At 42.2% G+C, this 14,852-nt stretch overlaps 2 protein-coding genes across 2 annotated transcripts in view; both read right to left on the reverse strand.

Moving 5' to 3' along the window:
• LOC6583792 (mucin-5AC) overlaps positions 1 to 9,066 on the reverse strand; it is a 31,014-nt gene extending 21,948 nt beyond the window's left edge. Inside the window, exons 1-2 of the mRNA XM_044008179.1 lie at positions 8,938 to 9,066; positions 8,390 to 8,581 (exon numbers count right to left, since the gene is read on the reverse strand). Coding sequence (XP_043864114.1) covers positions 8,390 to 8,581; positions 8,938 to 9,051 — 306 coding nt within the window. The 5' untranslated portion in view covers positions 9,052 to 9,066. The remainder of the gene's footprint in view (positions 1 to 8,389; positions 8,582 to 8,937) is intronic.
• Positions 9,067 to 10,318: 1,252 nt separating this feature from the next.
• On the reverse strand, positions 10,319 to 11,465 carry LOC6583794 (arylalkylamine N-acetyltransferase-like 2). Its single transcript, XM_002009423.4, has one exon. The coding sequence runs from the start codon at positions 11,402 to 11,404 to the stop codon at positions 10,751 to 10,753; it is 654 nt and encodes a 217-aa protein (XP_002009459.1). The 5' UTR covers positions 11,405 to 11,465; the 3' UTR covers positions 10,319 to 10,750.
• Positions 11,466 to 14,852: the final 3,387 nt, after the last annotated feature.

The following is a 14,852-nucleotide window of genomic DNA, read 5'->3' on the forward strand; positions in this document are numbered from 1 at the left end:
GAAAGGAAGATTTCAATATCGCCATCTACGAATAACAACATTTCTTCCCTCTGTGCGAGCACACCCCACCTGCTATACAAGCATACAGGATATTTGAGCGACAATGAAACGAGGCGTGCCAAAAGAAAGTTGTTAAACTTGTGTCACATTTAATTAACATGAATCAGTGGATTCTTGTTGCCAGGGGGGCTCGCTCTGTCTCTTTCGCCCATTCGCTCTCCTTCATTCCTTTGTTTTGATATATGTCTGTATGTAAGGGTGTGCGTTGTAGGCGGGCAGAGGAACAAGTCTTTGCATTCGTAATTTGTTGGCTCTGCGCTTTGGTAATAAACTTTAAAATTTTATAGCCACGAATCATTAAACTTAAACGAACACTAAATTTACAATTAATGCACATGTGTGCGTGTGCACGGGTGTGTGTGTGCGTGGCAGAGTGAGCGAGAGTTTTATGAGCTCCACATACACAAATTACTTAACGCCATTTTTTATTGTTCAATTATTAAGCAGCCGGGTCGGTTAGCATAAAATGTTTAACACGCATTTCGGCCCAATTGCTTGGCCAAGTTGTTGGCAAACAGCAGTTACAGCAACAACAACGACTACCGACTGCCCCGATTAATGGGCCCACATTAGTTATCAATGTAGCCCAAGCGAACGATAACGTTTCATCGCTTAACATTGCCTCCATTTGCCCAAACTGGCTACAGTCAAGGACCCTCGGGCGGTAATGCCCAGCAGCCATCAACATCATCTCATCATCATTATCAGCGTGGTCCATGGCCTCATCATGGTTAAAGGCAAACTCCGCCTAGGCCTCATTATCATCAGCCGCATTTATTCTACGCTCGAACTTTGACCGTCTCAAATGTCCGCAAATTAATTTGCCTTTGCCTTTGCCTTTGCCTTTGCCTTTATTGCTGCTCCATTTCAGCAATAACAACAGATGCTCTCCCCCTCTCACTAACAGTCTCTCTCGTGCTTTCTTTCTCTCCCTCGTTCTTACCCCTAATTGGCCTAGGTGTAGACATACTCTGTGCAACGCTACAAGAAATTCTTTCTTGACAGCTTCCTTGTACATACAATCGAAGCTCTTTAATTGTTATACCCTGTAAATTGTTGTTTAATGGACGTGTCTTTTGATTTTGTAAAGCAACTGAGACGATCTTTGGTATACAAATGTAATCAGCAGCGAATAGTTTATGCTCCATCTGAAAAATCTGCATCTCAATTTGTAGTTTTTATGGTTATCGATCAACAAATCGATAACTATTGAATTTTAATAGAGGTTCGTTATTTGGTACCTAGATTCACTTCCTTATACATGGATTCCATGTAAAAAAAACTTCGAGCTTTCCTGTCAACAACATCCAATTGGTTTTCTTATTTTTTGGTTTCAAATTTCCATCAATATATCTTTTTGTTTGAATTTTTGGATAACTTTTGATAGAATTTTTAAAAATAAACTTTTTGCCATGGAAAAGTTTTGGGAAGTTTGTACAAAAACTTTTGACAAGGGAAACCTTAGCACTTTTCCTCAGAATCTAATCCCTGTTAAATGCAAAGTGTTTTATTTTTATTTTATTTTATTTTAGTATTTTCGTATCGCTTAATTTGATGGACTTTTTAATAAACTTTACGATTGGAAAGTTTCTCAGTCCGGAATGTTGTGGCACATGTCTTTATTAGCTTCAACTGTAGTGTCCAGGGAGAAAGGATCTGAGTGAACGACATCTCAATACTCAGTCTAAAATATATACATCTATGCATGTTGGGTATACGTAAGAGTCTTTAAGCTAATAGTAGCTATGATTAGCTTAGAATTAATTCTCATTTACCTATAAGCATTTTAAGAGGATTAAAATAAGGAAATAATAATAATCTATATCTATTTCAATTTAGTAGAATTTTTGAATTAGTATCAATCATTTTAGATTCAATTAAAATTTGGAAACTTAGTCCCCTTTTTAATGTCGTTCGGACTTACTCTCCTCTTTTCTCTGTGTTTCTTCCTAATACTTTCTATCTCTTTCGCTCTCTTCACTCTCTTCCAATTCTTTTCAATTATAAGTTCTCCATCTTCCTTCTTCCAATCTTCTTACTTTCTCTCTCTCTCTCTCTCTCTCTCTCTCTGTCTTTCTGTATATGCCTCAATTTCTCCCAAGATCTTTATCTTCCTCTCTCTGCTGTCTCTCTTTCCCTCTCCCTCTCTCCTTCTCTTTCTCTCTCCCTCTCTCTCTCCTTCCTCCTCTTTAATTAATTTCTCTCTCCCATTTTGATTGATTGATCAAGTTGCTTAGCGAGCGAGCAACGCCCAGTCAATAACGGTCGCTCGAATCCTTTTCACCTATTGTTCTTTCATCTGGCATTGATTAATAGTCTCGCCTGTCAGTTCAGGTTCAATCGAAACACTGCTTGAAATATCTATCTATCGATCAATCAGAGCAGCACGTGAGAGTTTTAATATAACTATAGCCAACTAGCTAGAGCCACAGTTCTAGCTATTGTCTAGCTACAATTCTGGCTGTAGCTGCAACTATGGTTGCAGCTAAAGTTGCAGCCAAAGTTTCAGCCAAAGTTGTTGGCGCTGCCTTTTATAATTTGCTGCCAAATTGAAGCGCAGCGCTTTGTTTGTGCATAACGAGGCGTGCAGCGCATTTGAACAAAGGACCTCGTCGCTCAAAGGCGCCGCCAAGGGACTTCCGTCCGGGCTGCAGAGAGTGCGCGGGTCGGAGGAGCCGAGCCGGGTGGCAGTGGCAAGTGGTAGCGCGATAGCTTTGTGTCAAGCTTCGCAGCACGCGCAGCGAAATAAACCAACTGCAAATGCCAGTGCACCCGCATACGCAGCGCTAAGGACCTCCCGCACGGGGTCAAAGGACGAGGCGCAACTGAGTTGATTACCGGCTGTCAGGACGAACACACAAGACAAAGCTGATAGCTCATTGCTGTTGGCTGTTCCCTGTTAACTGTTCCTTGTCAGCTGTTAGCTGTTAGCTCTTAGCTGTTGCCCGATGTGCCAGACAGCAGTAAATGGCGCTTCAAATTCTAAATGCAATTGGCACACGCTCTCTGCTCTGCCCCTACCCCCTGCTACCCTCCCTCCCTCGCCCCCCTCTCTCTCTCTCCCTCTATCTCTCTCTGAAACCCTTACAGACTGTTCTTGATTGAATTGACAAGGTGGAATATAGCCCAATAATATTAGCTGCTGATATGCAACCACATGAATATATTCAAAGCAAAGAGAGCTCTAATCGAGACTGCTCGACTAAGGGATCCCTTGAAACCTACAAGGATATCTCAATAATTCTTCGCTTGGTTCAGGGTCTGTCACGGCATCATTTTATCACTTTTACGTAACCAAATTCTGCTATTTAGCAATAAATATATACAATTATGATCAGGTAAGACATTCTAGACTTTTATCCAAGAGAGGCTCAAATATTCCACTTGGAATTTCGAACTTCAGATGTCTATAATTATTAACAATACAATCAAGTAAAATAGAATAAATAAATATATGTATAAAATGATTGACTAACTAAACCAAGTCAACTTAACGTAAATGCCCTACTTTCAAACAGTTGACATACCTATGTATTTATCCTGTGTATATACCCCAACGAAAGGCACTTCAACTATTTCGCAAGTTATTTTCTAGCTTACTTTCGGAGGTTCTAGCTGGTTAATAAACCAATCTGAAGTTGAGTAGATTTTCTAAGCAGCCTTGAGCCTTGCGCTCACCTTGCGCGTGCTTCTTCTTCTTCTTCTTCTTCCTCTTCTGCTTGGATTACGTTCAACTATTTGACTGCCTTGAAGGTGAGTACGAAGGTAATTTGCATGGCACGCAATCTGATGATGGCCTCAATCAAAGGCATTTATACTGTGTGTACGTGTGTATGTGTATGTGTATGTGTGCGTGTGTGTGCCATATACAGCACATGCCATGTGATTTCCGCTTCCGTTTCCATATTTTTTTTTTTTTTTTTTTCACTTTGTAATTGGCTGCGAAAATGCTGCCATAAATCAAGGCGATAATTATGTGGGCGCCAGGCAGTAGGCGGTGGGCGGGACGGCCTTTTGTTCTCAATTCGAGCCCACATCATCTGCTGCTGCTGCTGCTTCTGCTTCTGCTGCTGCTGGTGTCTCAGCTCCTTGGGCCATCATAAATTATGATTTGATGTGCGAAATAGTTGCAAGGTCAGGGACAGTAAAATAAAAAAACATATAGAACAGAGAGGAAAAACGAAGAAAACGTTTTGCCAAATTTCCATTTTCATTTCCTTTTTAGTTTTACACAATTCTTCAGTTTTTGTTGTTGTTGCTTTTTTTGTCTTTCTTTTTTTTCGCTGTCCTTTGCCAGGTTTCGTCCTTGCCACGGCACACGCCCATAGATAGATAGTGGGTGGCTGGTTCGAACGGCTGGTTGAACGAACTGAATGTGGGACAGCCGCTGTGGCATTGAGTGCGGCTATGATTAATTGCATGTTGTTGCTGCGGTCACAGCGTAAATTGCTTGCCAAGCGACCGATGTGGCAGCTTCAAATGCTGCGCCGCATGTACTTGGCTAATGTTGCATTATTAATGCAGCTGCAACATGGCCCCAAACCTAGCTGCAACATTTTGGCGCATCAAGCAACAAGACCAAAAGCCAAAATGACCACCAAAGCGGCTAAAAGAGACAGTTTCAGCATCTCTCTGTATATGTGCATGTGTATGTGTGTGTGTGTATTAGCTCCTTTCCACAGCTTTGGCTGCTGGCTTCGACTCCGGGTTACGGGCGAAAGCAATCACGATAATAAGCATAAATAAAAAGGCCAACAAAAAATTACACGACCATAAAAAGGGCAAGCAGCGAGGCAAAAAGGCTAGACGAGTGGGCGGGGCAATGCAGCAAGGGGTACAAAAATGGGCGGGACGAGGGGCTAGGAGAGCGGGAGGCCAGTTTGACTTCCTACAAAAAAAAAAGGGCACCGCAAGGCAAAACTCCAAAATGCTGTGGACGAAGCAACAACAACAACAAGAAGCGTAGCAAGTTGAAAGGCATGAGCCATAGTGAGCTCGACTGGGACATACCCTGGAACTTGCAGAGAATGTCTGCTTACATTTTGGATAGCATTTTAATCACCGCAAACAAGATGAAATTCGAACTAAATGATAATGTTTTGTTTCCTAAAATTACGTATACGATTAACAACAAGTTGGGTAAAAATTATGAAAAATGATGCCGAGCTCTCTGCACTCCCTATCTATTCCAGTTACTTCTAATATCTAAAGTAAGCAGACGAGCCTCAGTAAACCCCTCTATATCATTGTAAGACCCAACTTTAACTTTGGGTATATTCAAGTAGTTAACTCCGACACATCAAGAGCGGCCAAGGCCCAACGAAAGATAAAGGGAAAAAGTTCTTCAACAGTCAGTCCGAATGCTGTGCGTCCCTTTGGGGTACACTTGACATTTACAGGGTATTCACAGCACAAGAATTGAGAACACAAATAAGTTTTGTAGTGGCCTCGCACAACCGCTGAACAACGTCGTAAAAACTTATTTAATTTGTGATTTATATGAATAAAATTTTCTAGTAAATTCAGTGAAATTATTCATTTCGTAGCGCCCCTACGGCTGGTTGGACGACAACGACAACAACAACAACAACAATAGCAATAGCAATAACAGTAACAAAACAAACAAAAGAAAAATTGGCATTGGTAACTGAGGCCATAGGGAAATGAGAGGGGGTCGGGAGGGGGGGTGGAGCAAGGGCAAGCCAGTCGAAAGGATAAGTCCCGCAACCAAAACAAGTCGCCAGTCAGGAGGCATTTCAACTGACCAAAGGCGAGGGGCTGCCGCAGAGAACAGGGACTCGAGGCAGGGGCGAGGCCTAGTAGAGTCGGTTACCAGGCAGACGACAACAATGGCGACGATGACGTCGCCTCGTCGCGTCGTTGCTTACCCCTAGAAACAAAACAAAATGAAAATGAAAAGTAAAAAAATATATATATAAACCAACAACAACTTTTGACTTGGCTAGCCAAGAGTTCACGTTTTGATTTACTCAAAAAGGAAAACAAGTAAGAAGGCTCTAGTCGAGACTGCTCGACTAGGAGATACCCTGAACCCTCTAAGCTGATATTCTAATCATTCTGCACTTTTATGCACACACACATACACATGCATCCACACGCACGCATAAGCCTGCGCTCTGCTAACTGCGCAGTAAGCAGCGACTGCGCTTGGGCTGCGCTGCAGTGTGGGCAATATTATGAGAATTTTTTTGTTGAATAATTTCTTTTGTAGACATACGATCTTAATAAAACTTTCAGAGCGTAATTATATGGTGAATACGTGTGTACATTCCAAAGCACAAGTCTCTAGTACTTGAAATGCGTTTTTTACAAATTGGGGGCGAAGGGGGCGTGGTATCCAAAATCTGTAAATTACAAAATCTTTGTATCCATTAACTTTATATACAACGCAAATTTGAAGACTCCAGGTCTAAAAGTGTTCAAACTAGGCTGAAAAAACAATGTCGATTTTTCGATTATTCTCGATAAAAAAGTTATCGGACGATTTATCGAAAAAATAAAGCAAACTCGTACTGCGTATGGTACTCACGAGTATGCATGCCAAATTTCAGCTCTCTAGCTTTTATAACTTCTGAGATCGACGCACTCATACGGACGGACGGACGGACGGACGGACGGACGGACGGACGGACGGACGGACGGACAGACGGACAGGGCTATATCGACTCAGCTCGTCACGCTGATCAAGAATATATATACTTTGTGGGGTCTGCCACGCCTCCTTCTGCCCGTTACATACTTTTTCACAAAACCATTATACCCTGATTTCCCATTTTCAATGGGTTCAGGGTATAAAAAAACACGCGCGCACACACACACACACACACACACATAGATAAAGGGGCGGAGAGAGTTAGAACTTTGCGCATATAAATTGGGCAATTCAAATTTTGAAATGCTGCCAGAATCAGAGGACACACCCCATACCCAGCCATCAGGCACCAGCCACGCCCACGACTTGTTGGCGCCCGACTTGTCGGAGGCAACAATTTTTTGTTAAGCATCACTTAAATCGTTCCATTTACGTTCCACTTTATCTGCATATAACTGCTCTTCGGAAAGACCCATTTGTGGGAAGCCAACTGAAATTTAACTGAATATTAAATGGAACGCAAGTAGACGTTTTCCTAACCAGACAGATGTAATATTTATTCTATATAATATGTATTCTCTATAAGAAATCGATCTTTAAATTGCTTCAATTTAACCAAATAAAACAAAGCAAAACAAAGGCTCGAATCCCTCGTAAGAGTTGGTTACACTCAAGGCCTCACACTAGAAATCATATTCACCTACAAAAGGATATAAGAGATATGCAAATTTGTACTACTTAAAATATTCCATATGAATAACAATCTGAATTTATCTATATTATATTAAATATGATTATAGTATATTATTTAAGCTATGTTATGAGAAAGAGAAGAATCTTTTCTACTATAAAGTATGGAGCCTAGAACTTCATTTTAGTTTTGAGTATGAACAGTCTGAACTTTGCTTAATGATAATATAATATAATAAGATTTCACCTGTAGTAGAAGTCCCCAGCTGTATTAATCGCCCATTTCATCAAGTAAAATAAGTTATTTCTATAAATTTTGCGTGTACTTTATTTTAATTAGATTTATACGTAAAATTAAAAAACTAAAATATGTTTATAATTATAGATATACGTACTTAAGCATTGGTGCTTATAGACACTTGCCTCTTATTATACTACGATACGATTCGGGGTCATCATTCACGTGACTCACAATACCGCGCGGTATTATTTCTTTAGTATTTCGCAGTATTCTAAAGTTCCCAAGTTGAGTTCTCAACAGATTAAACAAGCCCATATGTAACTTGTAGAATATCGGCATAAACTATACAATGGAGCTGACAAGCTTCCGTCGCCTTTTCTTGTTGTCAAGCAACCATAATTGCAGTGAGCAGTAAACAGGCTACACGTCTGAAAAGCTAGTACAGTCGAATCTTGTTAATTGGTAATTAGTGGGCCGCATTCTAAGGCGTTGTAAAGTGGTTCCCTAGAAATCGAGTTCCATTAATAAATTCCTTTTTGGTTGCCAAAGTGAATTAGACGCTAAACGCTCAATGCTCGTGCAAGGGAGAGCACTTAATCTATCAATTGCGCTTTGTGCGCGACATCCTTAAACGAGCTTGGCGCAACAAAGCAATCGCGATGGCGGTAGAGGATTTTCGGCGCAACTTCGTGTGGAATGTGTGGCAAGCCATGAATAGCTTTTGAGTAGGAACTGGCAGGAGCAGGAGCAGGAGTATAAGGATTGGGGCTGCATCAGGCACTTACCGCACGCGCATCGCAGCGCAAAGCAAAGCTGGCCAAGCACAGGCCCAGCAACGGAAGCAGCCAGAGCCGGCTGAGTCGGACGCGTTTTTGCAACAGTTCACGCGGCATTTTTAGCTGATTTGTATCTTTGATATATTTCTTCTTTTCGCTGTGGTTTTTCAGAGCTTCGGTAACGCTTACTGTTGACTGGCACTGTAAAAAAAAAGACAAACAACAAAAAAACCAAAACAAATTTGAAAAATGGCCGTGCAAAGTAAATCGCGCGAATTTCAATCAATGAATGAATTTCGATTTCGACTTTGGCTGCGCTGCCGCTGCTCAGCGCCATTTTCTGTTTTTTGTTTTTTTTTCCTTTCTTTTTTATGCAGTGCTGGTTGGCTTCACATTTGAGTGGTTCTTGGATTTGCCGGCGCCATGCGGCTTGTTGTTTACTTTCACTACAGCACGCTCACATGCAAACATACAACACAACAGCCCACACCCACACACAAACACAAACACAGACACACACACACACGCACACACAAGCACAGTCAACACGTTCAAACCAAAAGCACTGCCAACACCAACTGAGCAACTGAGCAGCAGCAAGTGGAGCCGCTGTTAAAGGAAACGAACCGAACGCGCACGCGGCACGAATTGTTCTGGCATTTCGGCAGCATTGAAGGCTGCTTTTGAACAACAGGAGCAGCAGCAGCAGCAGCAGCAGCAGCAGCAGCAGCAGCGGCGACGGCCAAATGGTGTATGCGGCGAAAATGGCAAGATTTGCGGCGAATTGGTAGCGCAGCACGGCACAGTAGTTGACGAACGCAAGCAGGCGCGCAGCCAAAGGCTAGCCAACAGGCGAGAGCGAGCAGGCACTAGGCCAGCTATGGACAAAGGGTCTGACGTGCCATCAAGTTTATAAAATGTACGTGACTGTGGCTCGCTTCGCGCTTGAAGTGTGTGTTAAGCTGCGCTGGCGTTGCCGTTGTCGCTGCCTGTCGCCCCACTCCCTCGCTTCCTCGCTCCCTCGCTCCGTCGCGTCCAAGATGCTCATGCATTTGGCACACAATGTTCAAGGACACACACTCGCACCCATGCTCACACTCTGTCCCCCCACTGTCTATCGCTGTCTCCCTCGCACACAGTGCTAATGCTTTTATTGTGCAGCATTTCTTTATTTTTAGTTGATTTGTATGAACAATTTCGGTTAGTTTGTTCTTTTTTTTTCGTTTTCGTTTTCGGTAATTCCTTTTGGTAGCGCTGACCTTGGACCACCCCGTCCGGCTTTGCGGCGCAGTGCCCTCCATCAGCTTTGCTCCAATTACGCCAAATTTCGTTGGACAATGGCCGGCACTTAAACTTCACGCGCTCGATTTCACTTGAACAGGATTCAAGAGCAGCGCCATAATCCGTTGACCAATGCCACCGAGAATGCCACATTTCCTTGCCGCTTCCCTTTGCGTTGTCCTCTTTACGGATTACACTTACTGCTGATCCCAGATACATTTGGCGCTGCAATATACGGCCGTCCGCCGACCCATTGTCAATCTGTGTCCAACGTAACAATGGAACTCGATACGGATACATATTGACCATTCCTTACACTTTATTATTGACCACTCTGCTTTACTAGCAAGTCTCACGGTTGCCGTCGCCGTCTAATTTGCATCCTGCCGGACGCCTTGCTGTTCACCATCGCCATAAATAGTTCGCTGCCAGCAACTTACGGCGTAATCTGAGCTCAATTATGAAAATCACGCTCATCTTTTGACTGTCAACAGTGTTGCTAATTTGAAGGCAGTCAGAAGAGAGCAGGACGCTTTGAGAATATTTTAAGCCCAGGTCAAGTTCATTAGCCTCCCTCGCTAGACTGCGCTTTGTCTGTCACCTGTAATAATGCATAGCGCTTAACAGTTCTAGCGAAAAGTAGATACACATATTAGCTCTAGTTTATGTTTTAATAAGTCAAATGCCTATCGGTTTACTACAATCTATAGCTTCTATGGGCGTAACTGTCGTAAATCTAGTTGAGTAACGAACCCTTTAAAGCCAGACACATGTATGTACATACAAACATACAAACATACATACAAACATACATACATACATACATACATATGACTGCATACATAGTTCGTGTTGTCGCACTTACACATATAAATATAAAATCTCGAGTTACATAATTTCTTCTACTTATGAACATATAAACATATAACATATAAATATACGAATGTATGTATATAGTGTATATGTCCAATAACCGAGCATTTGGTTCAGTGTCAAATATTTATGATGTCTTGGGCAAATGTTTCTCATTTATAATTTAGATAAGGTCGACCTCTGCCGCTCAGTCCGTCTCGCTCTTGCCAAATAGAGCTATAAGCGCAGAGCGACCGTCTCCAAGGCCAGATGGGGCTCAGGTGGTCGAATGATCTGCTCCCCAGCGTCGTCCACGTAGTCTGTGTAGGGTATTCTGTTGACCACGGCGAAGCCGAGTCGCTGCAGCAGGCGGCTGGAGTAGAAGCTGGAGCAGTCGGCGGTAAGCAACGGATAGCTCAGCTCTTTGCCCAGGGCAGTGAGGGCGTTCATGAGTCGCTCACCTAGAGCACGTCCACGCATTCGCGAGTCCACGCCAATAGCGTGCACGTGTAGAGCTTTGTCCACGCCGTAGCGCTTGAAGACGTTCGCATCTCGCTCTGCAATGGCCAAAATGCCCAGAATACGACCCCATTTGGTGCCGGCCAGCTGTGCGGCCTGCTCGAACAGTTCATCCACCGCGCCGGCATCCTTGGGACCAGCGACGGCGGCGGCCACAATGCGATCATTGTGGAGCATTAGAAGGCAGGTGCCATGTGGTAAATTGGAGAGCAGAAATTGTTTATCCTTCTCATCTGGCTCGGGGGGCGCACAGCCGGCAGTAAGTGGCTCCTCCCGATAGTAGTGCTCCAGGAGGAACTCCATCATTCTGTCGCCATCCTCCACACCACACACGCGAATCTCAAAGTCGTTGCCTCTCGTTGCAGCGCTCATGGCGAACACATACCAGCCAAGTTCTAACAGCTGTTTTTATCAAAAGATCGCCACGCAGTGTGACCGCATATTTGTTCACCAAAATTCTAACTATTCTAATGCTGGCAATTTCAGCACGAATCTAATATTAATTTTTGTATTTTTTAGCCCATTTTGAAAATCCATTTCAAATCCCCATTTCAGTTAATTCGATGCCGGCGAGAATCAAATTTGAAAATAAAATATAAATTAATAAAATACTTATGTTAAATTCTAATAAATCAATTCCCATTGTATAAAATATGATGTTTAAGTAGAAAAGGATAATGTGTCCACTTAAATTTAAAAAATGTAAAACTATTTTGTATACCCATATAAATAAATAAATAAAATAAAATCGTTATCTTATCAATTATATCCATACGTATATGAAATGCATAAACACAATTTTTTAATTTATTAATTTATTTATTATATATTTATTTATTATGCACAAAGAAAATTTGTATTGAAGGCACAGTGGGGCCAAGTGTATAATTTAAATATTTAAACAGCTCCTTTTTTAGAACGAAACAGCGTTGTAAGAATGTTCTCCGTGTGCGAACAAATTAAATATCAGAAACCGAAAGTGCATTTTAAGTTGGTAATATTGCTACTCTTATTGGATATTTCGGAAGTAAGAATCGGAGTTTATTAATCAAAAATATGCCAAGACTCTTTAAAGAACTGATATTAGAATCATTATACGCTTTTTTTTATGCACACATATGTACATGTACATGAACATGTAAATACATAAATAATAAGCCACATACATGGGCATACATACATACATACATAGGCATACGAATTTTAAATCCCTCTATCTATCTATGTAGCTCTAAAACTATTCAAATTACGATTAAATACAAAGTCAAAGGATTGATTATTATCGTTAAAAAGGAATTTGAAGACTTATCGATAGCAAGTTATACACTCTCACTGCTTATGGTATGAGATCTCTGGGTTGATACGGATGGACAGACAAATGGACGGATAGACGGCATACTATGATTTCCCATGTAAATAATATGTATATTATTAATATTATGTATAATCTATGTCTGAAATTTAAGAATCAATTAACGCTCTTTATGGTAAGAATTGAGCATAGATTTAATATTTCTTTGATATTTTTATTTGATTTGCTTTCCTTAGGTGTGATATAGTCATTCATAGATCTAAGTGCTTTTGCAATCACTTCCAATGTACGCTACCTGGAGGATAACGAATATTCCCATTAATGTAAATAAAGGAAACTATTTGTTAACAGTATTGGAGAGATATTCCTTTCAAGCGAGTGTCCACATGGGAATGAGATTTCAAGTCCATCAGACACCAAATAATCCGTGCAAAGTCAAAGGAAACTCCTCGATAAGCATCTTGGCCGAGAGGAGGGTGTGGATAATCGTAAAGGAGTTGTGTGTGCAAGTGCAATTTTTTCGTTGCCAGGATACGATGCACAATTGAATAAGTTTCCGTCCTTCGTCGAGCTCTCACCGCTCTTCGACGCAGATTTCATAATAATTAGCGAACCGTGTCAAATGTCTCGTTTAATTAGCTGCACATGTGCTGTCGACAGCATCTGCGAGCGCCAGGATGAGATGGGGCGGGCGGGGGCGGTGTTACTAGGCAACAATACGCTCCAGTTGCAGCTTCTCTCATGACTTATGCTCTTGATTTTTCCCCCCCTTTTCCATTTTGCTCAACTGCAATTAGCAATCAGAGTTCGCTCTAGGTAACCATGACATAATACCGCTTGTAGCTGGTAGTTGACCAATTTAATTAAGCAATTTTCTGCCACTTCTGCACACGAGCGCAAATGCAAACGTTTCGTAAGTCTAATTGACAGCGTAGCACTGGAACCGTAATACCTAAGTACCCGGGCGCAGGGCAGCAGCTGTCTCGCTCTGTCGCACGCCTGACAAGGCGCCTAGCATTGTTTTTACTTTGCGAACAATTCAATTAGCATTTGCCTCAACAGTTTGCCATAGAATAAATTGGTTACATTTCATTTTGATATTGATGCTTGTTTTCATATACATAAACTTTGAATGGGACTGCAAAGCTAATGCTCTGAGCTGCCAGCAATATTGTCGTTTCCCTATGACGCACTTACATTTACATACATATATGCACTCCTGTATTCCAAGAGGTTTTGGTAAGCCTTTTAGCAACTGATCAAACTTTCAACACGTTTTTGTTGTTTTTTACCGAGGCGTTAGTTACTAGAGGTGCCAAGCTATCGATGGTGGGCGCCATCGATTGAGGACGATAGCAATTTCCAAACCATCGATGGTGGTCGATAGTCGCAATACAAACCAGTGATTCTTATCATTAAAAATTTGAGCTTATAAAGGTACGCTCTAGCTCATCAGACCTGCCTTTCTCTACTTTAAGGCCTTCTTGACGAACACCACACAGCTCCCTGTGGGTATTCGATCCGATGAACGTCTTATTATCCTGAATCCTTCTGTCTTATGCACCGATGAAAGGAAAGCAGCCCCCGCCACTCCTTGAAGAGCTTTCAGTTTTTGGGAAATGTTAGTAAAGCAAAATATACATGGATAGATATCAATATTTCTCGTGTTTCATCTCGAGCTGTGGCTGTGGGTGGACAAAGTAAATGCCTTAATACGTCATCCTGCGCAACCCCCCAGCGCTGTCCCCTGTGTGGACGTCGCTCTTGATGCAGTAGGCACAGCTGGCCAAGAGCGAATTTGCGGATGGCACAACGAAAGTTGCATTTGGATTTGGGACTGCGATTGGGATCTGGTTTTTGCATCCTTGTTGTTGCTATTGTTGTGCCATAAGCAGCTGCAAAGTTTTCATTTCTTGGCCAAATGCAGCGCAAAATTGTTTAAGCAAACTTCGAAGTTGCAAGTTGCGAGCTGCGAGTTGTGAGTCCGCCGCCAGCTGGCAGCCCCAAAAAGCAGTTGTTGTCCGGCATCTCAGGTCCCTTTGCCGCACCTCTCCCCTCGTAATTAAGTTGCAGCAAAGTTGTCGTCAAGTTGCAACTGGAAGTCATTTTTGCAGCTCGGCCATTTGCCATTTACCATTTACCATTTGCAATGCCCCATTCCCTATGCGCCTTCCGCCCACCGCTCTCCCCCTTTCGCCTTTCGCCTCGCCCAAACCCCCTTAGCTGCCAATCAAAGTGTTTGTCATTTGCGTAGCAGCACTAGGGGAGACTGGGGGCGGGACTGTCCAAATGCTAATTAAAATATAACCGGACTCTAATTAATCCTAATTGTATTTCGTTCGACAAGTGAGTTGCCAGTCGTCTGAAATCGATTCAGCCTTCATATTCTGTCCTTAAATTATAGTCTTTAAGCATTCCCCCCTGAATATGTCGACATTGTGCATTCGTTTACCGGACACAGCTCCATCATTCTCTCTAGCAACGCCACACAAGAAACATTCTTATCAA

The sequence above is a fragment of the Drosophila mojavensis genome, unplaced genomic scaffold (genome assembly GCF_018153725.1).
Source record: "Drosophila mojavensis isolate 15081-1352.22 unplaced genomic scaffold, ASM1815372v1 contig_136, whole genome shotgun sequence".
In the NCBI taxonomy this organism is placed as follows: Eukaryota; Metazoa; Arthropoda; class Insecta; order Diptera; family Drosophilidae; genus Drosophila; species Drosophila mojavensis.

Excerpts from the sequence above, each read along its gene's own strand:
- LOC6583794 (XM_002009423.4), bottom strand. The coding sequence starts at position 11,404 with ATGAGCGCTGCAACGAGAGGCAACGACTTTGAGATTCGCGTGTGTGGT.